Here is a 27584-nt window from a genome sequence, read left to right as displayed (position 1 = left end):
ACTCAACCTATCCAATGCCTTCATTTCAGCGTTACTTCTTTTCTCAGGCATTTTCTCATGCATCTTAAAACATTCTGTTTCTCTTATTTTGCTTTACCAACGTATTCTAATGCCAGGTTTCAACTTTCAGAGTTAACCTATTGTTTCTGTGTCTTTTTCATATCTGCCTACGTGCTGTTCCTAAATAGCCATTTTTCTTGTTATTTTTCAATGCTATGAGAAAGTCTTATTTCTCTGGTTAGTTTAGTTTAGCTAGGAGAATCTTTTTGTTAAAAGTCAGTCAGAAGGAGGAATGTGGGGGGAGATCCATCCTTACACATTCCTTTCCTTGTGCCGGCCTTGGCACAAAGTAATTTGCTGTGCAGGCTGTGTTTCTCAGCAAGAAGGGGGAGGGGAGGGGGGGGGGAAGAGAAGGGGGGCTGGTTAGGCTTTAGCAACTCGGCCTGCTACAGCTAGAAATCTCTAAACATCTTTAATATAATAAAGGAATATAATTCTACTTCTATATTATATTTACCATCTGTAATAGCAACATTTAGTGAGCCCTAGCTCACACAATAGTTACCATCGTTAAGAACTCTACACCAGTTGAACTATCTTTCTATGCTGCTTTCCCGCGTTTCTCTTCACCCACCTGTTTTATTCCCTTGTTAATTGTATTTTCTACTCATTTTTGTTATATTGTAAACCAACCTGATGTTCACACTAACACCGGTATAAAAAAGGTTTTAAATAAATAGCACAGATAAAGTGAAATACTCATAGTAAACAGAGTGAGGTGAAAGGTAACCACAGACACACAGGTTGGAAAATTGCTGTATTTTCAGTTTGATGATGTCTGTGCAAGCTGGGCTGGGTCATGGGGAGAGGGGGAGGCAGGGAGTATCTGCTCTTCTCCAGCCCTGTGCCCTCCAAGCTAAAGAAGGGATTTCTCTTTTAGGAAAGTTAGGGTAGAGGGGGGGGGGGAACTATGAGGGGAAAATCTCCTGGAGGGGGCCAGCTTAGCCATTCTTATGTTCTTAAACTCTTATTCTCCTTGGGAATATCAGATTCTGATCTGAGAAACTGTGACTTAGAAACCCCTCTGCATTTTCTTCAGCTGTGCTGCCAACTGCTATCTGCGACCACAGTATAAAGCTCCTCTGAGTGATGTCATTAGTGTGAAGCTTCCCCCCTAATTTTGTCATCAGTCTGCGCCTTCAGTGTGAAGCTCCCCTGCGTGATGTCATCAGTATGCGCCCCTCAGGAGGCGGAGCTGCTCCTCTGCACAGTTCGATGGAAGTCACATCCCGGAGGAAGGAGCACGTGTCCTCTCCCCGAGCTCTGCTTCCCAGTTTTCCTTTTCCCCTGTAACAGCAGGAGGGAAACACTCAGCACTTCCCCATCCCGAGAAAGAGCTCCCAATTTATTTCTAATCCTGAAAGCAGCAACAGAAGAGAGGAAAATGCCTGCAGGAGCTGCTGCTCAGGTAGGAGATTGCCCCCAGCTTCCTGTCCTTTCTATATAAACACTAACAGGATGATGCAATAATCTCGGCGCTGGGTTTTAGTGATAAGATTAATTGTTTAAACTCCCGATGCAGTAAACTTAATGATATGCTAATGAAATGGGAGTTAAAAAAAAACCCACCTAAAAAAATGTAAAATGTTCATTTGCAGGTACTGATTTATGCGGCTACCTTTAGGCTGTTTCCCAGCACTTACCCAGAGAGTTTTTGACTATTTTTTAAAAACTTGTTTACTCCTTTTTTTTTTTTTTAAATTACTGGAAACTTAACAGCAGCTCTAACCAGAGGTTAAGTTTCCAGCGTTAAAAAAAGGCGCACTGGCCAGATGCAGCCTCTCTTGTTTGGGCTGGGGTAATGCTTAATGGCTTAATTTACATTCGATTTCCATGTGAGGGCGCTGCACAGTAGTCCTTTCTGGAAATGCATGTTTTCTGTGTGCAAAACTTCTTGCTGCATAGGCAGTAAGTTTTGCACATGGAAAATGCGCCGGGAAGCAGCTGCGCGATAGCCAGAAAAGTCAGTACTCATCCAGGTAAGTGGTATCAGCTGCTACTTACCTGTCTTAAGTACAAATTTATCTGTGAAAATTAAACTTTTTTTTAAAAGTCTTTCCCTTTATTTAGGGGAGACGTGCAGGTAAAATGGTGTGTGTGACTGAACATGCCTTTCCGCATAGCCTGTAAGAACATAAGAAATATCACATAATAGATCATTCCTCATACATACCCAACTGAAGTAACCTCCATCATAATAGACCTATTGATGCTACAAGCCTCATTGCCTTCTTATAGTCGTATGGCTTTATTGGGCTAATATCCATGAAAATATTTTTTTTAAAAATGTTGTATACAATTAAAAGCACCTATTTAAGTGGTTAACTGGTTGAGTCACCCTGATATGGACTGCATTTCAAAATACTTTTCTGCATCAGGGAGCCATCAAAACAGTCTAGTTAACTTGATCATCACAACATTGACTTGAGTGTGAACAGAAGGGCAGCAGGATCAATGAACGTGGAAGCTGATAATTTAAAGAAAGATATCTAAAGCTCAGTTTTGTTTTTTTGAAATAATCACTCCTCTTCCCCTTTTAAGATGGAACCCTTTGCTCTACCTAATAAAGGATGAAGAAACTGCTGCTGGGGATTCTGACGAGTAAACCTGCTCACACATAATCATATTATGCTTTGTACATCCCTTAATTACTACACTAGTGGTTAAAAAAAAAAAGGGAGACCTTCTTAATGACAGGTGTTAAACTCTCCAATCCTGCCCTCTCCATACAAACACTGCTGCAGCTTTCTATCCTGGGACAGGGCAGAGTCAGCCCTGACTTTAATGGGACCCCAAGCAGACCCGGGGCACTAAAAGGGCACATAGGGACTGTCCTGAGTTTTTAAGGAGAGAGATCAGGAGTGACTCAGAGTTAAGCATGGTGTCCCAGGGTCTGTGGATAACTGGTTTCCAGTTCCCTGTACCTACCCAGATCAGTCCAGAGTCCTGGGTTTTGCCTTCCCTCCAGCAGATGGAGACATAGAAAGTTTTACTGACACTGCCACATAACACGAGGTGCCACCTGCAAACCCTCAGTATTTCTCCGTCTCCAGCAGATGGTGGAGATGCAAAGCCTGCAGTACGAAAAAAAAAAAGACATAGCAAACGACAGAAGTTTGGCAGACAGGATCCAAGTGTGCCTCCTAGTGGGTTGTTAGGTCTTGGTGGGACTATCCCCCTTGGTTTGTGAGGCGGACGAGCAGGGAGTTGGGCACCCTGAATTGCTCGCTACCTTGACACCGGTCAGGGTGAATACCTGGAGGTTCCTGGTTCATCACCCTGGAGGAGAAGCTGAGCCTGATGCCATTTCTTCTTTAAGGGAGTAGTAGGAAGGGCAGGCCCTCTCCACTCTACCGTTTCTCTCTCTCTTGGCAGATCAGGCGGCTCTTCACTTTCTCCCCCATTTCCTCCAGTGTCCTGTGCTGTTTCTTTTTCCGACCCATGGCAACATGCTCTGGAGGCAGTAGTCATGCCGTGTGGGTCGAGATGCAAGGTCTGCGGGTTGCGCGCGTCTCTCCCGTGACGATCGGTGCTCCTGGTGTCTCTCTCTCTCTGGAGGAGAGAACCCCTTGGGGAGGGGTCAGATTGATGCGGCCGCGGGCCTGGGAGGCTCTTCTTGGTGGGGACAGCAAGTGGTCGACCTGTTGCCACTGAGTGCAGGGATGGCAGCCATTTTGTCGAATTTCTCTGCTGCCGCACAAGTGGTGGAGGGGGGAAGGGATTTCCCTCCTCTGCTCTCCCCTGTCACTGCGGCCTCCGGGGAAGACCAAAAAGCAAGGGAAGCTCTTTCTGCTGACATTGAGGACTCCCAGGAGGATTCGGTTCCCTCTTCTAACTTCTCTTTGGATTTTGTGCTTTTATTACATAAGGCTTATAAAGCCAGAAGAGCTAAAGCTGCACGGGGTTCTACGGCGCCTTTAAGACCAGCAAAGAGGGCCAGAGCTTCACAGTCAACCGGGTCCGGTGGGTCCCGGGGCCCCCCGGCACCATCTGCCACCAGATAGTTCCTCTGAAGCTTTGGATGTACAGGGTCCGCAGACGCAGGGACCAATGGCATCCAATCTGGAGCTAGCAGTTCAGGATACAGATCTGGCACTGTCAAAACGTTCTACGGTGGAAGGGAATGATCCCAAAGTGGTACGGCTCTTCCACAGGGAGGAGTTGGACCCCATGATTCCTGCGGTTCTGCGGGAACTGGGTATAAAGGTTCCGCCTGAGGAATCGGCCATGGGTTTTGTGGACCCGGTCATGACTGGTCTTCGTGGTCCAACCAGATCTTTTTATTTTCATCCTTCCATCAGCTCCTTGATGTTTAGGGAGTGGGATACTCCTGACACTGGCCTGAAGGTCAGCAGGGCCATGGACAAATTATATCCCTTGCCGGAAGACACGCTGGAATTTTTAAGCGTTCCTAAGGTGAAAACTTCCATGTCAGCGGTTACCAAGAAGACCACTATTCCGGTGGCAGTTTCCACAGCTTTGAAGGACCTTCAGGATTGGAAATTGGAAGCGCATCTCAAGATTTTCGAGGTGTCTGCACTCGATATTCGAGTAGCTGTGTGCAGCAGCTTCATGTTGAGAGTAGGCTTGCCTTGGGTTCGGCGTTTGCAAGCCGACAGGTCATTGTCTGATTCTGAAACGCAGCAGGCAGAATGGCTGGAAGCCGTGGTAGCCTATGGTGCTGATGTGTTGTATGATCTTCTCAGGACTTCCTCCAGAACACTGACATCTGCGGTTTCGACTCGCAGACTCCTCTGGCTGAAGAATCGGTCAGCCGATGTCTCATCAAAAGCTCAGTTGGGAGCATTACCCTTTAAAGAGAAATTGCTTTTTGGAAAAGATCTGGAAGAGATGATCAAACGTCTCGGAGAGAACAAAGTTCACAAATTGCCTGAGGATAACCCGAAGGGAGAAAACCTCCTTTCCAATCCGTTTTCTTCCTCTCAGAACTAGATAGCTTCAGTCTAACAGGTCTTCGGGAGCTTCCCAATGGCAGTCGACTCGGAACCAGTCCTTTCGAGGGAGAAGACCAGGAAGAGATGGCTCCTCCCAAGGCGGTTCCAAATTTACACAATGATGCCAGGCCGGTTCACTTCTCGGGACCAGTTGTAGGAGGCCGGTTCGCTCTGTTTTACAAGGCGTGAACCAAAATCACGTCAGACCAGTGGGTCTTAAGTAAGATAAAACAAGGTTATGCTTGAGAATTTGCCCAGTTTTCTAAGAGACTTATTCCTGGTTTCCCTGTGCATTTACAAAGCAAAGAAGTTGGCTGTCCAGGTCACTGTTGGCTGCCTTCGCAGGCTGGGAGCCATAGTTCTTGTTCCTCTGGACGAGCAGGGGACAGGCAGTTACTCCATTTATTTCATCGTCCCCAAGAAAGGGGGCTCCTTCCGTCCCATTCTTGACTTAAAGAAAGTGAATGTTGCCTGTAGGTTCCTCATTTCCAGATGGAGGCTCTGCGCTCAGTGATTTCCTCGGTGCACAAGGGAGAGTACCTGGCGTCGCTGGATTTGACCGAGGCCTACTTACACATAGGTATCCGGCCAGACCATCAAAGATAACCGAGATTCAATGTTCTGGGGGAACACTTTGTTTTGTGCTCTGCATTCGGTCTGGCGATGGTGCCCAGGACCTTTACAAATGTGCTGGTTGTGGTGGTTGCAGCGCTCCGGAAAGATGGAGTCTTGGTTCTCCCCTACCTGGACGACTGATTGATTCGAGCGAAGTCAGAATCCCTTTGTCAGGAAGCAGTGGACCTGGTTCTCCAGTGCTTCAAATGCTAGGATGGATAGTCAATCTGTCCAAGAGCCATCTTTCCTCTTCTCAGAATTTGGAATTCCTGGGGGTGCATTTCGACACCCGGGCGGGGAAGGATTTCCTTACCGAAGAGCGGGTTTTCAAATTGCAATCGCAGGTTTGAGGCTCGATGCGGAAACAGGTGCCCAAAGTCTGTGATTATTTGCAGGTTCCCAGTTCTGTGGCTTCCACTTTAGAGTTAGTTCCGTGGGCATTTGCTCATATGAGACCGCTTCAATCGGCCTTATTATCCCGTTGGGACCCTCTGTCAGAGCAGTTTCATCTTCCGCTTACGGAGACGGCCAGAGCCAGCCACTCGTGGTGCCTTCTTCCAGAGAAATTGAGGCATGGTGTGGATCTCGAAATCCCGGTCTGGATAATTGTCACCACTGATGCCAGTCTCTCCGGTTGGGGAGCCGTGTGTCAGAACCACTCTGTTCAGGGCTAGTGGTCGAGAGAGGAGAAGCTCTGGTCCATCAATTGCCTAGAGACGAAATCAATGCTCTAGGCCCTACAGGTGTTTCTCCCCCTGGTGAGGGGGGAAGTCTGTGAGAGTGCTGTCGGACAATGTGACAACGGTAGCTTACATCAACCGTCAGGGTGGCACCAAGAGTCGAGCGGTGGCTCAGGAGGCTCGAGTCCTGATCAGCTGGGTGGAGCAACATCTCAACTTGCTAGCAGCCTCTCATATAGCAGGCACGGACAACATGCAGGCATATTTTTCTCAGCCGGCAACAACTGGACCCTGGAGAGTGGGAGATATCAGAAGAGAAGCTATTATGACGCAGATGGGATTCTTCATCCATGGATTTAATGGCAACTTATTGCAATTCCAAGGCCCCTTGGTTCTTCAAAGAAGAGAACGAGGAGCAGAAAGGATGGATGGCCGGCGGACGTTCTGATATATGTATTTCTGCTGTGGCCGCTGGTGGGCAAAGTTTTGCAAAGAATAGAGCTGCTTCCAGGCAATGTGATTCTTGTGGCACCAGCGTGGCTGAGGCATCCGTAGTTCGTGGACTTAATCAACCTAGCAGTGGATCTTCCATTGAGATTAGCTCATCTACCAAATCTCCTGCACCAGGGGCCCATATATTCGGTTCAGGCAGTTCACTTTTGTCTAATGGCCTGGCTTTTGAGAGGCGGCGTTTGAGAGAAAAGGGTTACTCAGAAGGAGTTATCACTACTCTCTTATAGTCTAGAAAGACGTCTACCTCATTAGCATATGTGAGGATCTGGACAGTCTTGGAGTACTGATGTAAGGAGCAAGGAGTGGATCCTATGCGAGCCTCGGTGATTTCTATTCTTGCCTTTTTGCAGAAGGGTTTGGAGACGGGTTTATCCTTTAACTCTATCCGTGACCAAGTGGTGGCTCTGAGCTGTCTTCGTGCTAATGTACAAGGGTCTTCCCTAGCTGCCCATCCAAATGTGGTCTGTTTTCTTCGAGGCGCAAAACATTTGCATCCTCTGGCTTGGAAGCCATGTCCCTCTTGGAGACTTAACGTTGTCCTTAAGGGTAAGTGTGCGGCTCCGTTTCAGCCTATTGGAGGGATGACCTTGAAAGGTCTCACATTGAAGATGATTTTCATAGTGGCAATTTACTTGGCTCGATGGATTTCGGAGCTTCAGGCCTTGTCGTATAGGGAACCTGTTTTGCGAATTTAGGAGTTTTCTTAAGAACTGTACTTTCCTTTCTGTCAAAGATAGTGTCCTCATTCCATTTAAATCAATCGGTGGAGCTCCCGTCTTTCCAGCGTTAGATTCTTCGACGCCTCAATGAAGAGTTGCGTTTTTTGGATGTGAAGTGGGCATTGCTTCTCTACTTGAAGGTCACAAACAGTTTCCGTTTTATCAGATCATCTCTTCGTGCTCTGGAGTGGTGCAAAAAGGGGACAGAAAGCATCTAAAGCTACGATTGCGAGATGATGAAGGAGGCGATTAGCTCTGCTTATATTTGCCAAGGTCACCTGGTTCTGGAGGGGCTTAGGATGCATTCTACCCTTTCCCAGGCAACATCCTGGGCAGAGTGTTAACACCGTTTCACCGCAGGAGATTTGCAAGGCCACTACTTGGAAGTCGTTGCACGCTTTCGCCAGGCACTACCGCCTAGATGTCCAGGCCCCCGGAGGCCATGGGCTTTGGGGAGAGTGTTCTTCGAGCAAGACTCTCACAGTCCCACTCCATTTAGGGAAGCTTTGGTACATCCCAGGAGTCTGGACTGATCCGGGTTACGTACAGGAAAAGGAAAATTGGTTCTTACCTGCTAATTTTTGTTCCTGTAGTACCACAGACCAGTCCAGAGTCCCGCTCGCTGGAAGGAGAATTTGGAGAATCTGCTTGTTCTGTATTTTTTTTCTTCCTAATTCGTTGGAAGAGTGGCAAAGGTTTTGTGATTCCTACGCAGGGTTTTTTGTGGGCAAATTTTGTCCGTATCCTTTTTTTTCTCTCCACTACTCTCTGCTCGTTTGGGGGTTATTGGTTGTTTGTTCTTAGCTTGGTAACATTGAAATACTGAGGGACTGCAGGTGGCACCTCGTGTTATGTGGCAGTGTCAGTAAAACTTTCTCTGCTGGAGGGGAGGCAAAACCCAGGAGTCGGGACTGATCTGTGGTACTACAGGAATGAAAATAAGCAGGTAAGAACCAATTTTCCTTTACTATAGTCCTGCTCAGGGACTGCGTGTTTTGTGACTGTGGATTATTTACACCCAGAAACCTCTCCCCCTGCCCCGCTGAGTCCCAGCACTGGGAGGTCTCCTGATGCAGAAGGTGCTGAGTGTCTCTGGTTTGTGTTTCAGGTCTCATTAACCTTTGAGGACATCGCTGTCTGTCTCTCCCAGGAGGAGTGGGAGTATTTAGAAGAATGGCAGAAGGAGCTTTACAAGGCTGTGATGAAGGAGAATTACCAGACCCTCAGCTCACTGGGTAAGGAGGGACATTTTTTAACAAATTCATACTTTTGGGAGTAATGAACAGAATATTATTACATTCTTGAGTGAATGCTGGGTCTTCTGCCCCCTGAGTCTGCTGAAGCTGGGGTGGGTAATTATGCAGGGGCAGCATTCATTGCCCCCAGGGAGGACAGGGAGTCAGGGTCATTGCTCAGGGGTGACCCCTAGTGGCTGTATACAGGGCCCACGACTGCAGAGTTACAGACGTAGCCCTGGTGATGCTCACCCACAGCCCAGGACTATTGCTGCAATGAGCAGATTTGGGGGCCGATGCAATACAGTACCCTCAGCCGAGAGAGGAGAGTATTTCTTAGTGATTGCAGTGAGGGAGAGGAGGGGATGGGGATAAATGAGGGAGGGGAGTATTTCTTAGTAATTGCAGTGAGGGAGAGGAGGGGATGGGGATAAATGAGGGAGGGGAGTATTTCTTAGTGATTGCAGTGAGGGAGAGGAGGGGATGGGGATAAATGAGGGAGGGGAGTATTTCTTAGTGATTGCAGTGAGGGAGAGGAGGGGATGGGGATAAATGAGGGAGGGGAGTATTTCTTAGTGATTGCAGTGAGGGAGAGGAGGGGATGGGGATAAATGAGGGAGGGGAGTATTTCTTAGTGATTGCAGTGAGGGAGAGGAGGGGATGGGGATAAATGAGGGAGGGGAGTATTTCTTAGTGATTGCAGTGAGGGAGAGGAGGGGATGGGGATAAATGAGGGAGGGGAGTATTTCTTAGTGATTGCAGTGAGGGAGAGGAGGGGATGGGATAAATGAGGGAGGGGAGTATTTCTTATTGATTGCAGTGAGGAAGAGGAGGGGATGGGGATAAATGAGGGAGGGGAGTATTTCTTAGTGATTCTAGTGAGGGAGAGGAGGGGATGGGGATAAATGAGGGAGGGGAGTATTTCTTAGTGATTGCAGTGAGGGAGAGGAGGGGATGGGGATAAATGAGGGAGGGGAGTATTTCTTAGTGATTCTAGTGAGGAGGAGGAAATGAAGAGATGAGTTTGTGATGCGGATGGTGAAGGACAGACAGACCCACTCCTGACAGATGAATTTGGTGCGTGAGCTTTTCAGACCCCAGAGGTCCTTTCTTCAGGGGGTGCACGGAGTCTCGGGAGACCCTGACCCCTGTAGAATTGCTGTGAGGCTGAAAGGCCGAGATCTGCATTCAGGAGCTGCTTAGTTCCTGTGGGAGCCCTGCTGTGTAATTGTACAGTTTCTGAGGAGGATACGGAGAATCTGCTCTATTCCCTGGTTTATGTTCCTCTCCCAGGCCTTCACTGCCCTCTCAGTAAAGAAATATTTCCTCCTGTATCCCCTGAGGCTCCTTCCTTCCTCCTCTGTGCCAGGAGCCTTTTTCTATTGAAACTGCCCCATTCTGGTGCACTGGTGCAGCCCTCCAGGTATTTGAATGTCTCTATCAATGCATCTTTCCCTTCCGTACAATCCTTTTCCAGAAATTATCACTGAGTGACTGTGAGAAACCTAATGCAGTGCTCTTGCCCCAGGAACAGGCTCCCCGACCATCACCCCTGAGATTATCTCCCGCATTGAACGAGGGGAAGAGCCGTACATCAGGGAGGAGCCGGGGTCAGAGGAAGGAGGAGCTGGGAAAAGCGGCTGCTCAGGTGAGTGCAGGAATAAGAGGGAGCGGAGTAAAACTGCTGAGCTAAGGAGTGGAAGGAGCAGCTGGGAAGTGAGGAGACCCCTCACAAGCTCCTCTGCAGATCTCTTTACTCTCTCACAGGGTTTCTGTGGCAGGCATTGCTTGTGTCTGTGTTATTTTCTCACAGTCACATCCTGTGATGCTGTACCAGCGGTCCTTGACTTACTAGCAGGCCGATACAGTACAGTGCGCTCCGACGGAGTGCACTGTTAACCCGCAATTGGACGCGCGTTTTCGACATGTTAGCGTTACCACTTATTCAATAAGGGGTCGAAAACGTGCGTCCAACCCCCCCCGAACCTAATAGCGCCCGCAACATGCAAATGCATGTTGCGGGCGCTATTATTTATTTATTTATTTGCGTTTATATACCGACATTAGATCGAAATATCACATCGGTTTACATATAACCGAACAAATAAGGCAAGGGCTGCTTATTTCACATTGTTACATGGTAACTTGTATAATAATTTAAAGAGATAGATTTACATTAAAACATAACATTGTAACTTAAGAAGATAAATTATAGGTAACGATCTACATAGAGTTTTAGAATGGTTAACTGGAGATAGGTATTCCCGCGCGATTCAGAAAGGAAAATGTGCAGCCAAGCCGCACATTTTACTTTCAGAAATTAGCGCCTACCCAAAGGTAGGCGCTAATTTCTCCAGGCACTGGGAAAATGCACAGAAAAGCAGTAAAAACTGCTTTTCTGTGCACCCTCCTTCTTAATATCATGGCGATATTAAGTCAGAGGTCCTGAAAGTTACAAAAAGTTTAAAAAAAAAAAATAATAAATTTGAAGTCGTCCCGCGGCTTGAAAACCGGACGCTCAATTTTGCCGGCGTCCAGTTTCCGAACTGTCGGCGGGCTCGAGAACCGACGCCAGCAAAATTGAGCGTCGGCTGTCAAATCCGCTGACAGTCGCTGCTCCTGTCCAAAAAGAGGCGCTAGGGACGCGCTAGTGTCCCTAGCGCCTCTTTTTACCGCCGGGCCTAATTTGAATACTGAATCGTGCGCACAGGAGAGCGGGCATTCGCCTGCTCTCCCGCAGACTTTACTGTATCGGCCCGTAAGGGGGTCGGAGGTCAGAGCAGTCTGCAGTCCTGACCTTTTCTGTACAGGATAATTGTATTATTTCCTAACATAGCCAGATGGACTCAAGACCAATGGGTTATGTGCTCCCCTGCTAGCAGATGGAGACGGAGTCAGATTTCAAAGCTGACGTCACCCTAGATCCACCCCGGCAGGGACCTCAGCTCCTCAGTACCTTTCCGTCTTCTAGCAGATGCCCCGAGTTGAGAATTCCTGAGGTGATTTCCGAGATCCCTCAGAGGTTCCCTTGGTCTGGTAGCGGTTCCTGGCATGGACTTTGCTGCTGAAGCAGCTGAAAGGCAGCAGGTGCAGGAGGCAGACTGTGGCGGTGACGGTCAAAGCTCTCTCACCCTGCAGCCGGAGACCATCTCTGTACTCAGCCGGTAAGCACTGAGCAAAGGTAAGATAAATAAAAAAAAAATAAAATTTACTGATTCAGAAATGATTCGAGGGAAACCTAAGTGCCTTGCTCTCTGTACTACTTGTCGTCTTAGGACTTCACAGCCTGATCTGGATTCCAGCTTATGTCAGCACCTTGAGGAAGCCCAAGGAGAGTTGGCGTCCTCAGACTTTGCTAAGCAAGGTTTTTCCCATTCGGATGACGGGTCGGTCACAGTCTTAACTGAAAGTACCCCAGATCTGAGTTCTCCCTTGACATGGTGATCCATGGGAGAGAGAAATTCAGCTGGACCCACTCCAGTGCCTCCTGGACTAGGCATGGACCCTGCTGCTTTTTATTGGATGGATTTTTTCCAGGGATTACAAGCATTTGTACAGGCGCAGTCTGCTGCCTCACTTACCCCTAGTCAGATGGAGCCTCAGCCAGTGATCCTTCCCTCTCCCATTCTTACCTGCAGACCCCAAGTCATGCCTTGCCTTACCAAGGGTGGTAGGGACCCGGGTGATGCTGAGGAAGAGGAGGATTCAGATTCCTTGGAAGATGGAGAAATCCCACTGGGTTAGAACTGTATCATAGGTATCATAACATGGTCTGACCATGCTCCCGTTCTTATAGATATTGCCCTCTCTTCCCAAGATCAGGGCCGCTGATTCTGGAGACTTAACGACTCGCTGCTACATGATCCTCAGTTCAACATGGCTCTGACCACCATTGTATCTGATTTTTTTTCCATACGAATGCAGAGTCCGCTCAGTCTCCAATCGTGGTGTGGGAATGTTTTAAAGCATTCGTCAGAGGTCACTTCATCTCCCGTTCTTCCTACTTGAAAAAGAGGGGGGAGGCTGAGTGCTCCCAGTTAAGAGCCCAAATTGCTTCACTCTCACATCAACATATGCACGGATCATTACCCAAAATACTCACCACTCTCACCAGGGCCAGAGAGGATCTCCACAGATTAGAACTGAATCACATTGCACGCTCCCTAACGCTGACCCGCCAACTCCATTTTCAGGGGGTAATCAGGCCGGTAAACTCTTAGCCCACCAACTAAAGAAAACCTCGCTTCAGATTCATATTCTTAAAAGCAAAAATGACCAGGGCCAGATTGAGCCTTCCAATACTGCTATTACTCAACAATTCCTTAAATTTTATCAAAATGTATATACAGCTGAGATGTATATTTCTCAGACATCTATCGAGACGTATTTAAAGTCCATACCCCTTCCCGGCCTATCTCACCTATATCTACACCCGAAATACTGGGGGTCATAAAACAATTAAAAATCGGCAGAGCCCCTGGCCCTGATGGCCTTAATGCCAAATTTTATAAAACCCTTGGGCCCTATATTGTTCCCTATTTGCAACAACATTTCAATTACCTACATGACGGAGGCTCAGTTCTCCCTTCTAACATGGCCAGTATCACAATTATAGCCAAACCTGGTCGGGACCCCGCACTATGCGCATCCTACCGTCCTATCTCCCTGAAAAATTTGGACTTAAAAATTTTAGCCAAAATACTAGCGGACCGCCTCAACTGTTTTATTGCACAAATTATACGTTCAGACCAGGCTGGATTTATTTCAGGACACATGGCGAGCGATAATGTTCAATATTTTATGGGGCACTACTAAACAACCCGTACCCACTTTGTTGTTGGCCAGTGATGCGGAAAAGGCCTTCGATATGGTCCACTGGCCGTTTTTATTCCAGACTCTGGAGGCCATGAACTGTGGAGGACCCTTCCTTCAATGGCTACGCGCTCTATATACCTCTCCTACGGCCTGTCTAAAAATCAACAGAGGCTGCTCTGATCCCTTCATGGTATGGAGAGGCACCAGACAAGGCTGTCCGCTCTCCCCCTTACTCTTCGCTATATTTCTGGAGCCTCTAGCCATTCGGATAAGGAATAATATTGCTATCCAAGGCTACACCTTAGGACAACACACATACAAAATGTGAATGTTTGCCGACGACATTATGTTTACTGTCGGAGACCCCGCTTCATCCTTACCGGAGATTGAATCTGAGCCTGCTTAGTTCACTGTGGTCTCAGGCTTTAAGATTAACTGGGACAAATCAGAAATCCTTAATATTTCTTGCTCTCCTCTGGTGGAGAGCACCCTGAAGCTTCGTCACCCTTTCAAATGGGCCACTACTAAACTCAAATATTTGGGAGTCTACATAGGCAAACAATTAAAAGATCTCTACCAACTTAATTACACACCCCCTTCAAAATATCCATCGTGATCTCAGTAAATGGGAACGACTTCCGCTCTCATGGCTAGGTCGGCTGTCTACTCTCAAAATGAATCTTCTACCCAGATTTCTCTATTTCAGGCTTTGCCCATAGCCATTTCCAACGCCACACTCAGAATTTGGCAGCGGAAACTCCTCCAATTCCTATGGAGACATCGCCCACCCAGGGTAGCTCGAACGGTTCTATCCCAAGCTAAAGAACACGGGGGAATAGGCCTGCCTGATTTACAGCTGCTCAACGTAAGCCCCTAATTGATTGGGTCAGGGCATCAGATATTAAACAATGGGCTCAGATGGAGCAAGCTTGGATCTCAGACATGCCCCTGCACGCGATACCTTGGCAGCCCCGAGCAACATGGCGATCATGCCCCGGACATGGCACCAACAACCAGACACACTTTGATTGTATGGTCACTATGGAAAGAGACTAGTGGGCAAAGCATCCTATTTCACACAGACAGCATTATTCCACAACATTACATTTCCACCGGGCATTTCTCTGTCAGCCTTCCCACAATGGAAAAGTTCTGGCATCACCCAGATTTCCCATCTTTTTCTCCCAGGGCTCACTCTTATCGTTTCCAGTTCTGTGCTCTAAGTATAATTTGCCTAACATTGAATTTCTCTCCTATTTGCAAATCAGTCACTTTATCTCACAAGCGAGAAAAAAAAGCTCTTTGGCCATTGAGAGATCTCTTTTTGAAGGTTACTGCTCCTCCACACGACCACCTAAAGCCCTCATCTCTAAAATATATAAGATCCTGAACTATCGACTATCCAATAAACCTCATCATTTACAAACATGGGAGCAGGATCTTAACTGCTGTTTTTCAGAAGATGATTGGTTGTGGATCTTCTCCAGAATGTCACATGGTTCGATATCTACATGGATTATGGAAGCGAACTATAAAGTACTATTCAGATGGCACCTCACACCACTCAGACTACATACATTTCGTGCCTCCTTCAACCCCCAATGTTGGCGGAACTGTTCACAACCAGGATCATATCTTCACATGTGGTGGGATTGCCCTCTCATCCGACCTGTCTGGCAAGCCGTTGCTGATACTCTCCAGAAAGTTTTACGAGCGCCATGCACACTGACAATTACAATGGCGCTTCTCAACTTACCAGACGATACCTTTTCTTCATCAGTACAAACCCTCATTTATCAATTTTGTACAGCCACAAAGATGGCGATTGCCAGGTCATGGAAGGATCCTGCACCACCCACTCTTGCTATGATACTAGGTCATCTGGATCGGATCTGCATAGTGTACAAGCTAACTGTTCTCCACCACAAACTTCAACACTACAACACCCGTTTGAGAACCCTACTGGACTTGGAGACAACTTCCTCTCACTGATGTCAATTTTTGATGACAAGTGTCACCATCATTCCAACTATGAAGACAATGAAACAGACAATACCATTCTTATCAACTTTCGATGCATTTCATGAAAGGGGGGAGGGAATGTATTGTACTGCAGTGTATCATTACTAATTTTGTCGTTCATTCCTAGGCTTATGGATATGTTTATTCTGTATATTTACTGTTGACAAAAAAAATTGTTAATAAAAAAAAAAAAAGAACTGTATCAGACCATGTTACGGTTCTTTCATAGAGATGAATTTCCGGCCCTGGTTTTCCAGACCCTGAATTTGCTGGGAGTTCCTGGGGTGGATTTTATGACTGAACCAAAGAAGAAGCCCATTTCCTAGCATGTAGCCAGATGGACTCAGGACCAATGGGTTATGCTCCACTGCCAGCAGATGAAGATGGAGTCAGGTTTCAAAGATTATACCCCTGTAGTGACCTCAGCCCTTCATTATTTCTCAGTCTCCAGCAGATGCAGACATGCTTTTCCTATGGAATCGCTTTACCTTTTGGAAGAAGAAATTCTACTTTTAAATCGGAGAAAGATCGAGCCCCGCTCTCCTGCGGTGATACCTAAGGGTCCCTCCCCCCTGTTGAGAATTCCTGAGGTGATTTCCGAGATCCCTCAGAGGTGTGCCTCGGTCCGGTAGCCGGTTCCCGGCATGGACTTTGCTGCTGAAGCAGCTGAAAGGCAGCGGGTGCAGGAAGTAGAGTGTGGTGGTGACTGCCAAAGCCCTCTCCCCCCACAGCCAGAGACCATCTCTGTACTCAGCTGGTAAGTGAAAAAAAAAAGAGAGAGAATTTCCTCCTGATTCAGAGACATTGGAGAGGTTTCGGTAAGACTTCCTCAGGTCTCCTTGCTCGGCGCGCCGTACAGATGTCGTTCCTGATCCTGTTGGGGTGAGGGGAAGTGGGCTTCCGTGTTGGGTTGAGCGGCCCACGGTGGGCTAGGCCCCACTTTAGGCTTGGTTGGCACATCGCATGGTAGACCGTGGCGGCACCATCTTGCATGCATTTTTGTGCCTGTATTGCCCACCATATAGCTTCGGTACATGCAGTGCTTGCCAGCTCTGCACACGCGCTGTGTGCATAACTTTTGCATGCGTACATACGTGCACAGGCTGTGCGTGCACCTTGCTGCAGCCCACGTAGGCGCCTGAAATCTGTGAGCATAAAATTTTAAGCGTTGAGCAGTCAGAAAACGCAGTTATGAGCACGCAGTTACCGTCACCAATGCGTCCGGCAGCAAATAAAGATAAGCGCCTTTCTCTCTGTGCTGCTTGTCATGTTAGGGCTGCACTGACTGACCTGCATTCTTGTTATGTCAGCACTGTGAGGAAGCCCAGGGAGAGTTGGCCTTCCCAGACTTCACTAAGCCCAGCTCCTCCCATTCAGAGGATGGGTCAGCCACAGCCTTAAACGGAAGTACCCCAGATCTGAGTAACCCCGGGACTGGGTCATCCATGGGAGAGGGAAATTCAGCGGCACCTACCTCAGTACCTCCTGGGTTAGGCATGGACACGGCCGCCTTCTCTTTGGTGGAATTCTTTCAAGGCCTTCAAGCAGGTGCATTCTGCTACCTCCCTTGCCCCTGTCCGGATGGAACCTCAGCTGGTAAGCCCTCCCTCTCACAGTCCTATCGACAGACATCGAGGCATGCCTCGCCTCACCAAGGATGGCACGAACGAAGAGGAGGATACAGATTCCTTGGAAGATGGGGAAATCCCCCGGTTTAGAACCGTATCTGACCGTGTTATGATTTTTCCATAGAGACAAATTACCAGCCCTGGTTTCCCAGACCCTGAAGATGCTGGGAGTTCCTGGGGAGGACTGTATGACGGAACCAAAGAAGAATCCCATTCTGATTTCCCTATGGAAAGCATCTTGCTACTTTCCAGTACTGGAAGCCATCCAGTTGATTGACCTGGAATGGGACACCCCAGAAGCAAGTTTTAAAGGTGGATGAGCATTAGAAGCTCTATACCCTCTGGATCCGGCAGTGAGAGAGCGTTTGTGTTTTCCTAAAGTGGATGCGCTGGTCTGTGCCGTCTCTAAGCAAACAACTATCCCAGTGGAGGGAAGAGCGGCCTTAAAGAATACGCACAATAGGTGGATGGAGTCCATCCTTAAACGGGCCTTTGATGCAATAGCTATGATCTTTCAGATTGCTTCTTGATGCGCTCTGGTGGCTCGTTCGTGTCTGCTCCTCTCTCGGGAGGTGAATGACTCAGGGGCGAATTCCAGAGCGATTATGGAACTCGCTGCCGCCTTTTTAGCAGATGCAGGCTCTGATTTAGTCCATACTTCGGCCAGAGGAGTGGCCTCAGTAGAGGCGGCCAGAAGACAGCTATGGCTGTGGGAACTGGTCAGCTGATGCAACCTCCAAGGCTAATCTTACAAAGATGCTCTTTAAAAGATCACTTGTATTTGGGAGCAAGTTGGAAAAACTGGCCAGTAAGAGAGGTGAATCTCCAGTTCCCCGGCTACTGGAAAATAAGAGGAAGCAGTTTCAGCTCTCCTCGCCTATGAGGGGCCATCCCAGGGGTTCCCATTATTTTCGCCCCTACAGAAACTCAACATTTCAGAGGGCTCGACCATTTGGGAGGTCTCAGTCCTTTTTTTATTTATTTATTTATTTATTTAGGTTTTTTATATACCGGCATTCGAGACAGCAGTCACATCATGCTGGTTCACATAAAACAGGAGTGCGTAATAAACTTAAACTGGAACTATGGTGCGGAAAGGCAGTTACATGTAACAGGGTGACTAGAACTTGGCGAAGAAGGAAGAGAAAGGACAGGTTACTAATTAATAATGGCTAACGATAGTAGAGGTAGTTAACAATGGTGTAGATGATGATGTGTGTTGATGTTGAGGTGTTAAATCAATTGGAGTCCGGAAATGCCAGCGCACATTATCGGAAGCCAGCCTCCCTGGGATAAACCCTGACTGATCCGGAGCTACCAGTAGGTGGGCCACACTCCCCAGTGTTCCGGCAAGGATTTTTGCCAACATCTTGAGGTCAATATTAATAAGTGATATCGGCCTGTAGGAGCCACACAGAGTGTGGTCCCTCCCAGGTTTATCCAGGATAGTAATGCCTGCGGTGTTGGCTTGTTGAGAAATTCTGCCTGTATCTTTTAAATCATTAAACATGTTTATAAGGGGTGTCACAAGTAGAACTTCCCAGAGTACCCATCCAATCCGGGGGATTTACCCAGTTTGAGCTCTTTAATAACCTGTAGAACTTCTATGTGCGTCACCTCCCTGTCTAGCCTCTGTCGGTCCATCTCCACCAAAACTGGTAGAGTAACACTCTCCAGGTACTTAGATATCTCCGGAGCCATTATTGTTGGGTCAGAGTCATAAAGTTCTTGATAAAATGCATTAAATCTCTGTCCTATTTCCCCTTGAGAGTGGATGTATTGCCCTTCCTTGTTTCGGATTTTTGTGATTTGTGTGGCTGCCTCCTTTTCTTTTAATTTTCGTGCCAGTTGTTTACTCGCCTTATTGCCATATTCAAAATGCTGTTGTCTAAGTAGTTCTGGAGCCGTCTCAGGATGTAGCAAGGTCATACAGATGCCCTGAACTACCTTTATACAGTCAATATTATCAGGGGTCTCTGGAATGCCCCTAAATCTTAAATTAGATCTTCTCAGCCTATTTTCCATGTCTTCCACTTGCCGTGCTAAAATGTCCTGAGTATCTTTGAGTTTCTGTTGTTCCTCGCCGAGGGAGTGACTGTACGCCTGTTGCTCCTCTAGGCCCTCCTCCATGGTCTCCACACGGTGAGCTCTCTCAGCTACCTTGGTTTTTAGGCCCGACATTATTGCCTCCATATCCTTTTTATATTGTGCCATGTCGGCTCGCAGTGCCCCAAACCACGCGGAGAACTCAGCTCAGGAGGGCGCATCGTTGTCCCCGTGCTCGGGGGGTCCCGGGATTGCCGCCTCCTCCGGCTCGAGGGACATGTCCGGCCCGTCCGCCATTTTGACCGCGCTTCCCGTTTCCAGGTCCGCCACTGCTGCGGCGAAGGAGAATAGTTTTAAATCTAATTTTTTCTTGTTAGCTGCCATGGCAGCACTTACAGAAGCGAATCCTCGTTTTGGGGCAAAAACCGAGGCCTCAGGGCGAGGATGTAAGCTGATGTTAGGAGCGGGAGGTGAGCAGCTAGAATTCAGCCGTCCGTCCTGCGCGGTGACGACATCCGCTCTCGATTTGGTCTGTTTTTTGAAGGGAGCGAAGCACCTTTGGCCACCCCCAGGGTTAATTAATTTAATACTGGAATTTTTTGGAAGTTCCTTTAGGTCATTGCGCAGTCTTTTCTTGCGTTCGTTGACCTTGAAAACAGAGTTCCTGGTGGCTATATGCTTGGCACATCGCGTCTCTGAAATGTAGGCATTGTCATGCTGGGAACTGTTCCTCCAGATGACTACTGCCCATCCTTCCTGCCCAACAGTCTGAGTTTCATTTGAATCGATCCACTTTGTTACCATCCCTAAATAAACTCAAGGATGTGGAGGAATATCACCCCCTCTGTCATTTGGATGGCAAGAGATTTCTGTTACGGTATCTGGAAATCTCAGAACCGGTCCGAAAAACGGATTAATGAGGTGGTCATGAGAGCCTATGTAGCTTTTGTATATCCCATTGGTCTCGAGTCCCTGCTGACGCTGATGCACCACTACTACCAGTCCTCCCTAACTGCTCGGGATGAGAGACGCTGGTTCTTCCCATGCTGCTATATCACTGCCACTGATCCTCTCTAAAGGCCCTTATTTTATCTGTTTTCTAAGGGTGGATACTTCAGTTTCTCTGGTTAAAAAAAGGATCATAGAAAACCCAAGAATAACAAAAACCCATCACACACCAAAAAGAATAAATATTCCAGCTCCCAAACTCTTCCATGGTTCCGTTTCTCACTCTCCTGAAAAGACACAATAAGAGGACAAAGTGTAAGACAGGCAGCCGTCATCACTAGAGCCTTCTGATTTTGGTGACCTGGATCCTCCACCAAGTCAATAGCCACAAAACCTTGAGGATCTGACTCCACTCCCAGTGCACTGTAATTTCCTGCTTATGAGAACCAGCAGCTAAGATAAGAGATTTATTCACATTTTCCTGTCCCTCATTCCTGTGCTGTAATCTCAGGTCTCAAGGTCTGGTTATTATTAAGAGCTGAATCGAGATTCCAGGCTTGGGATGGGGTGTAAAAGGTGTGAGTGTTGGAGGTGGGGTGGTTGAGTGGTTGAGTGGTAGGTTATATGTCAGAGTACAGAACACATTAATTACAAGTATAGGAGCTTTACTTATAAGTCTGAGAATAAGCAATCAAAACATAGAGTTTGCATTAAAGAATATGTACACTAAATACTTTCCTCACAATTCCCAATGTAATGTATTTTGGAAATCCGGGACAACGTGTTGGAAAATCAGCAACAACTCAGTTGGTCACTTCATTAACCACTGATAATGTCCAAAAAGCTTTTCCCTACTCCACGAGTCTCTTCATTAACATTGGTAATGTCCGGAAAGCTTTCCCTCCGAGGTATTGGTTCTCTGATTTCAAATAACCTGTCTCATGTTGCTTTTTTAAGTTAATTCTTCTGACCTTTGTCCTAGTATCTTTCTCTGAACCACTCCCCATGTGCTCGCTGAGGCCCTGACTATCCGTTATCGTATCACCGACAAACAGCTGGGTGTGGCCAGGAGCTAAGGCCTGTTCTGTTCAGATATCTGCAGTTAGCCTTTCTGAGTAACGGCTCTCCAATATATCTGATCTCAGGACTTGTTTTGATGCAAACAGTTTTTGTTACAAATAGGCTAAGAAAATTGGCATATGTATTCTCAGAACTTATAGGCCTTATATTAAATAATTACACTAATAATATCTGATTTTCTCTGCTTCATGCCTGTCTATCATGGCACAATACTCTTCTGCACGTTAACTTCCTCCTAAAAATAATTTCCCACATGGGGCACATTCACATCCACATCTTCACCTTGATAGCTTTTATTCCTATAGCAGGATAGGTGACAAAATCTTCTGGAATAAGTCTCCCTCATTGTTTTACAAACCACAACACGTTTATCTCTCCTGTTCTGTGGCATATGAAGGGTCTGGGTCCACAGATCCCTTTTATCTTTTCCCTGTGTGGTTTGGGCTTACAGAGTCCTTTTAAGCCTTTCCTTTCACCTGCTGCTCTCTGCTGTTTTGTAGTTTTTCTCTTTTAGGGAGTCAAATCCTTCTCCTCTCCTGCTCTCGTTGGGTTCAGAGCTCACCGCGTGTCTCTGGGGGTGCGTGAGCGCTCGCTCTGTTTACACGCTCTGAAGGATTCGGTCCATGGTATCCGTTTCACAGAAAGAGCATTACTCCTGTTCTTAGGGGCTCTGTGATCTATTTTAAATTACTTCTTTTGGAATTTTTTCTGTTTTCAATTAAAAGTGCTTCTCATAGCTATGATTCTTGCTGTCCCCTTCACTGAAGCATTCCTCAAGTGATATTCACCTTTCAGAAACTGATGCGGATCTGTGTTTGGAAAATGCTCTGCTTCAGGGGTGCGTGTCAGGTTCTGATAGTGGATTACTGAATAGCACTTGGGGAATGTTTCATTGAAGGAGACGGCAAGACCTCCCAGCTATGATAAGTCCTTTTAATTGCAAATATGAGACACATTGCAAAAGAAAGTAATTTAAAATTAAAATTAAGAAGTGCTCACTGTTGTCCATTATTGAAAGCACATTCAGGTGAGGTCAATGATCATAGTGAAGCACTGATTGCATTTTCAAGATTAACAGTTGGCTGTGCATGAAGACCTCCATTAATAATTTCAACCGAGTGCTGGACATCACAGGGCTATTTAAATATAGTTTGTTAGTGTACAAAGTGGTTTTTGTATGTGTGAGTTACATAAAACAACATTCTGAGAACTTTATACACCTGACTGTGTTGAGATGTTCAGTCCTCAGCTTTATCCTCCTCTGAGACCCAGCATTGTGCTCTGATTCATCTCAGAATGCTGCAGAAAGGAGGTGATGTGGCTGCTTTACACCCTTGATCCCTCTGAGCTATGTTAATGTTGAGAAAACCCTGACCGTTGTCACTGTGAGTCTCCCTCACATCAAATAATGTCGATCCTTTATTTTCTTATCCAGAGATCGATGAGACCAAGAGAAAACACGAGGAGACGCATCCTGAGGAACCCACTAAACATCTGGCAGTGACGAAGATTGTATTGGAAAAAGATGGAGTGGATACCTGCCCCTGCTGTGACTGGGAGGAAAACTGCTGGAATCCGTGCAAGTCAGAGGAAAGGCTGAGAAACCTGGCAGGAGACTCCACTGAGAATGTGACTCCCTGTGAGCAAAGTACACAACACCTGAGAGAACAGGCTGGGATGAGACTCTATTCAGGCAGTGAATGTGCAAGTAAAGTAATAAAAGTTCACCAGAAGATTCATACCAGAGAGAAATCATTTACATGTAGAGAATGTAACAAAAGTTTCATTTATCCATCACAACTGAAAATGCACCAGAAGGTCCACTCAAGAGAAAAGCAATTTCCATGTGCCGACTATGACAAAAGCTTCACTTGGAAATCAAAAATGAAAAAGCATCAAAGGATACACAAGGCAACGAAACCATTTGCATGCACTGAGTGTGATAAATGCTTCATTAGTAAATCATACTTGAAAATGCATGAAAGGATCCATACAGGAGAGAAACTTTTTACATGCACTGTGTGTGAGAAAAGCTTCATTAGCAAATCATACTTGAAAATACACGAAAGGATCCACACAGGAGATAAACCATTTAGATGCACTGAGTGTGAAAAAAGCTTCCGTTCAAAACCTGAAATGAAAATGCATGAAATCATACACTCAGGAGAGAAACAGTTTCCATGCTCTGAGTGTGATAAATGCTTTATTAGCCAATCTTACTTGAAAATACATGAAAGGATCCACACAGGAGAGAGACCATTTTCATGCACTGAATGTGATAAATGCTTCCGTTCAAAACCTGTACTAAAAATACATGAAATTATCCATACTGGAGAGAAACCATTTAGTTGCCCTGAATGTGATAAACGCTTCAGTAGAAAATCAAAACTGAAATTGCATGAAAGGTTCCACACAGGGGAGAGACCATTTACATGCACTGTATGTGGTAAAAGCTTCAGTTGGAAAACTGAACTGAAAAAGCATGAAAAGATTCATGCAGTAGAGAAACCATTTAAATGCACTAAGTGTGTTAAAAGTTTCAGTTGGAAGTTTAAACTGAAAATTCATGAAAGGATACACACCAGAGAGAATCCATTTACATGCAATGAGCAGGATGCAAGTTTCAAGTGTAAATCAGAGCTGAAAATCCATGAAAGAAGCCACACTGAAGAGAGAACATTTACATGCAAGGAGTGTGAAAAAAGCTTCAGGTATAAATCACAGCTCAAATGCCATGAAAGGATCCACACAGGATATAAGCCATTTACATGCAGTGAATGTGATAAAAGCTGCAGGAGTAAATCAGAGCTGAAAAACCATGAAAGGATCCACACAGGAGAGAAACCATTTACATGCAATGAGTGTGAAAAAAGCTTCAGGTGTAAATTAAAACTGAAAAGGCATGAAAGGATCCACACAGAAGAGAAACTATTTACATGCATTGAGTGTGATAAAAACTTTCTTTTGAAATCCGAATTGAAGAGGCATGAAATGAGTCACACAGGGGTGAAACCATTTTCATGCACTGAGTGCAATAAAAGCTTCAGGAGTAACTCAGAGCTGAGAAGCCATGAAAGGGTCCACACAGGAGAGAAACCATTTATTTGCATTGAGTGTGTTAAAAGTTTTAGGTGTAAATCGCAGCTAAAAATCCATGAAAGGATCCACACAGGAGAGAAACCATTTACTTGCAGTGAGTGCAATAAATGTTTCAGCTTGAAAGCACATCTGAAAAGCCATGAAAAGATCCACAGAGGAGAGAAGCCATTTACATGCACTGAATGTGATAAAAGCTTCAGTTGGAAATCAAGCCTCAAAAAGCATGAAAGAATCCACATAGGAGAGAATCAATTTACATGCAATGAATGTGATAAAAGCTTCAGGGTTAAATCAGAGCTGAAATTCCATGAAAGGATTCACACAGGAGAGAAACTATTTACATGCAGTGAATGTGATAAAAGTTTTAGCTTGAAAGCACATCTGAAAAGCCATGAAAGGATCCACACAGGAGAGAAACCATTTTTATGCACTGAGTGTGATGAAAGCTTCTGTTGGAAATCAAGCCTGAAAAGGCATGAAAGAATCCACACAGGAGAGAAACCAGAACTTTGAGGATGGACAACATGTCATCTCCAATATTAAGGTCCAGCGAGGAATATTCCAAGGTGATTCCCTGTAACTGCTTTTTTGTCTGGTATTAAACCCGCTGAGTGCTCTCATTAACTCCCTGGGTTATGAAACTTGCTTTAATCCTAGAGCAATCAATCCCCTTCCAGAGGTATCTTCTGTACTACTTGTACTTGATTTGAAACTCTACAGTTCTTGTGATGCTCAATTAGCAAAATTGACATCTCCCTGACTGAAGATTGCAATATAAAAGAACTGGAGCATGAAGGAAGAAAAATTCAGCATAAAGTACTGAAGGCCTATTCTGTAGCTATAGGTGTAATTAATTTCAATAAGAACCACCTTCAGTTCTAGGGATGTGCAATCTCAGCATGCACTGGTTCTTATAAATTATCTGATGGGCATGGAGGAACTTTCTTGTTTTTAGGCCAGTCTTCTGTTTCAAAACTGTATGATAATGCAGGGATTGCAAGCTGCTTAATAGCTTGTATCTTATTTTGTGCTGTTCAGGCACTCATCAATATCAGCCTCATTTTTCTATACTATTCTTTACTGATTTTTTTCTCAATACTTTATGTTGGATTTTTCCACCTTCCTCTACTCCTAGATATTTATATGCACTCTCCTGCTCCACTTCTCCTATATTGGAATCATCAATCAGGGAGATGTTTTCAGTTTGCTTGATTTTCCTGAGAAACTGTTCAGCACATGGAGTCTGTATATCTGCAGAACGAGAGACAGCTCTAGCAGACATAATGTGTGCGCACAGAGCTGAAGCTGTGGTGCTCATGATCCATATCAGAAAAAGAAACATTGCCAGCGGGGAGATCTAAGAAGCAGACAAAAGAGACTCATTGAAACCATTGCCCTCGTGGTAAGACTGAAACTCAGACAGAAGAGAAATAGCCTGTGGGAGCAGAACAGATACTAATATTGGGGTAATTGTGGGCCAAGATGAAAAGAAACAGAACCAACTGTCATGATGCTGAGATAAGAGGAAACTGATAAACAAAGAGAGAAATTTTCTATATAAGCAGCTTTTGTGCAAGCAGAAAACTGAAGGATCTCCAACAGTGACTGTCAGGTCATTTGTCCCTCCTTCCCGATACTCTGTCTAATTTTGCAGACTAAATGCTTCTAACCTGACTGAGTACTGAGTTTGTTGATCTGTAATCAAGGGGATAAGCATTGTAAGAAGCTTTCGAGTTGTGCTAAATGATCATCACAAGAACTGTAGAGTTTAAATCATTGACAAATAGTAAATGGGAAACCTTCTGTAGGGGATTGGTTGCTCTACGATTAAAGCAAATTCCATAACTCAAGGAGTTAATGAGAGCACTCAGTGGGTTTAATGCCAGATAATACAAAAGCAGTAACAGGGAATCTGCCTGGAATATTCCTCGCTGGATCTTAATATTGGAGAGGACAGGTTGGCCATCCTCAGGTGAAATGTTGTCTGCCACATTTTCATGATGAACTTGATGTACTCAAGTGTGCTTGATCTATTTCATTTTGATAAATTTCAGCAGAGCCCACATTCTTACTTTTCTCAAATGGTTCTCCTTCCAGTATACCATAAATAGTTTATTTTTTAAGTTTTTTTATTTAAGTTTTTTTTATATACCAACATTCAAGACAGTGGTCCCATCATGCTGGTTCACAAGAAACAGGGGTGCAGTTACAATAAAACTTTACAATTTGAACACTAGTTAACATTGAATAGTTAACATTGCAAACTAAAATAAGAACATTCCATACGGGTCAGACCAAGGATCCATCAAGCTCAGCATCCTGTTTCCAACAGTGACCAATCCAGGCCATAAGAACCTGGCAAGTACCCAAAAACTAAGTCTATTCCATGTTACCATTGCTAATGGCAGTGGCTATTTTCTAAGTCAACTTAATAGCAGGTAATGGACTTCTCCTCCAAGAACTTATCCAATCCTTTTTTAAACCCAGCTATACTAACTGCACTAACCACTTCTCCTGGCAACGAATTCCAGAGTTTAATTGTGCGTTGAGTAAAAAATAACTTTCTTAGATTAGTTTTAAATGTGCCACATGCTAACTTCATGGAATGCCCCTAGTCCTTCTATTATCCGAAAGAGTAAATAATGGATTCACATTTACCGGTTCTAGACCTCTCATGATTTTAAACACCTCTATCATATCTCCCCTCAGCGTCTCTTCTCCAAGCTGAAAAGTCCTAACCTCTTTAGTCTTTTCTCATAGGGGAACTGTTCCATCCTCTTTATCATTTTGGTTGCCCTTCTCTGTACCTTCTCCATTGCAACTATATGTTTTTTGAGATGTGGCGACCAGAATTGTACACAGTATTCAAGGTGCGGTCTCACCATGGAGCGATGTAGAGGCATTATGACATTTTCCGTTTTATTCACCATTCCCTTCCTAATAATTCCTAACATTCTGGTTGCTTTTTTGACTGCTGCAGCTCACTGAGCTGATGATTTTAAAGTATTATCCACTATGATGCCTAGATCTTTTTCCTGGGTGGTAGCTCCTGATATGGAACCTAACATTTATTTATTTATTTAGAATTCTTATATACCGACATTCTTGTACAATTGACAAATCATATCGGTTTACAATCTAACAGAACAATCGCGGTTAAGGCGTTACA

General features: G+C 45.6%; 1 protein-coding gene across 1 annotated transcript; it reads left to right on the top strand.

Annotated features, from left to right (window-relative positions):
- Positions 1–1251: 1251 nt before the first annotated feature.
- On the top strand, positions 1252–26804 carry LOC115083618 (oocyte zinc finger protein XlCOF6-like). The gene is made up of 4 exons (XM_029587540.1): positions 1252–1468; positions 8651–8777; positions 10306–10425; positions 22752–26804. Exons 1-4 carry the CDS (start codon positions 1445–1447, stop codon positions 24926–24928), a joined length of 2448 nt encoding a protein of 815 aa, XP_029443400.1. The 5' UTR covers positions 1252–1444; the 3' UTR covers positions 24929–26804.
- The last annotated feature ends 780 nt before the right edge of the window (positions 26805–27584 follow it).

This window comes from Rhinatrema bivittatum, chromosome 2 (genome assembly GCF_901001135.1).
Source record: "Rhinatrema bivittatum chromosome 2, aRhiBiv1.1, whole genome shotgun sequence".
Taxonomy (NCBI): domain Eukaryota; kingdom Metazoa; phylum Chordata; class Amphibia; order Gymnophiona; family Rhinatrematidae; genus Rhinatrema; species Rhinatrema bivittatum.
Note: the sequence above shows the minus strand (reverse complement) of the source record. Positions and strands in the feature narration are given on the sequence as shown.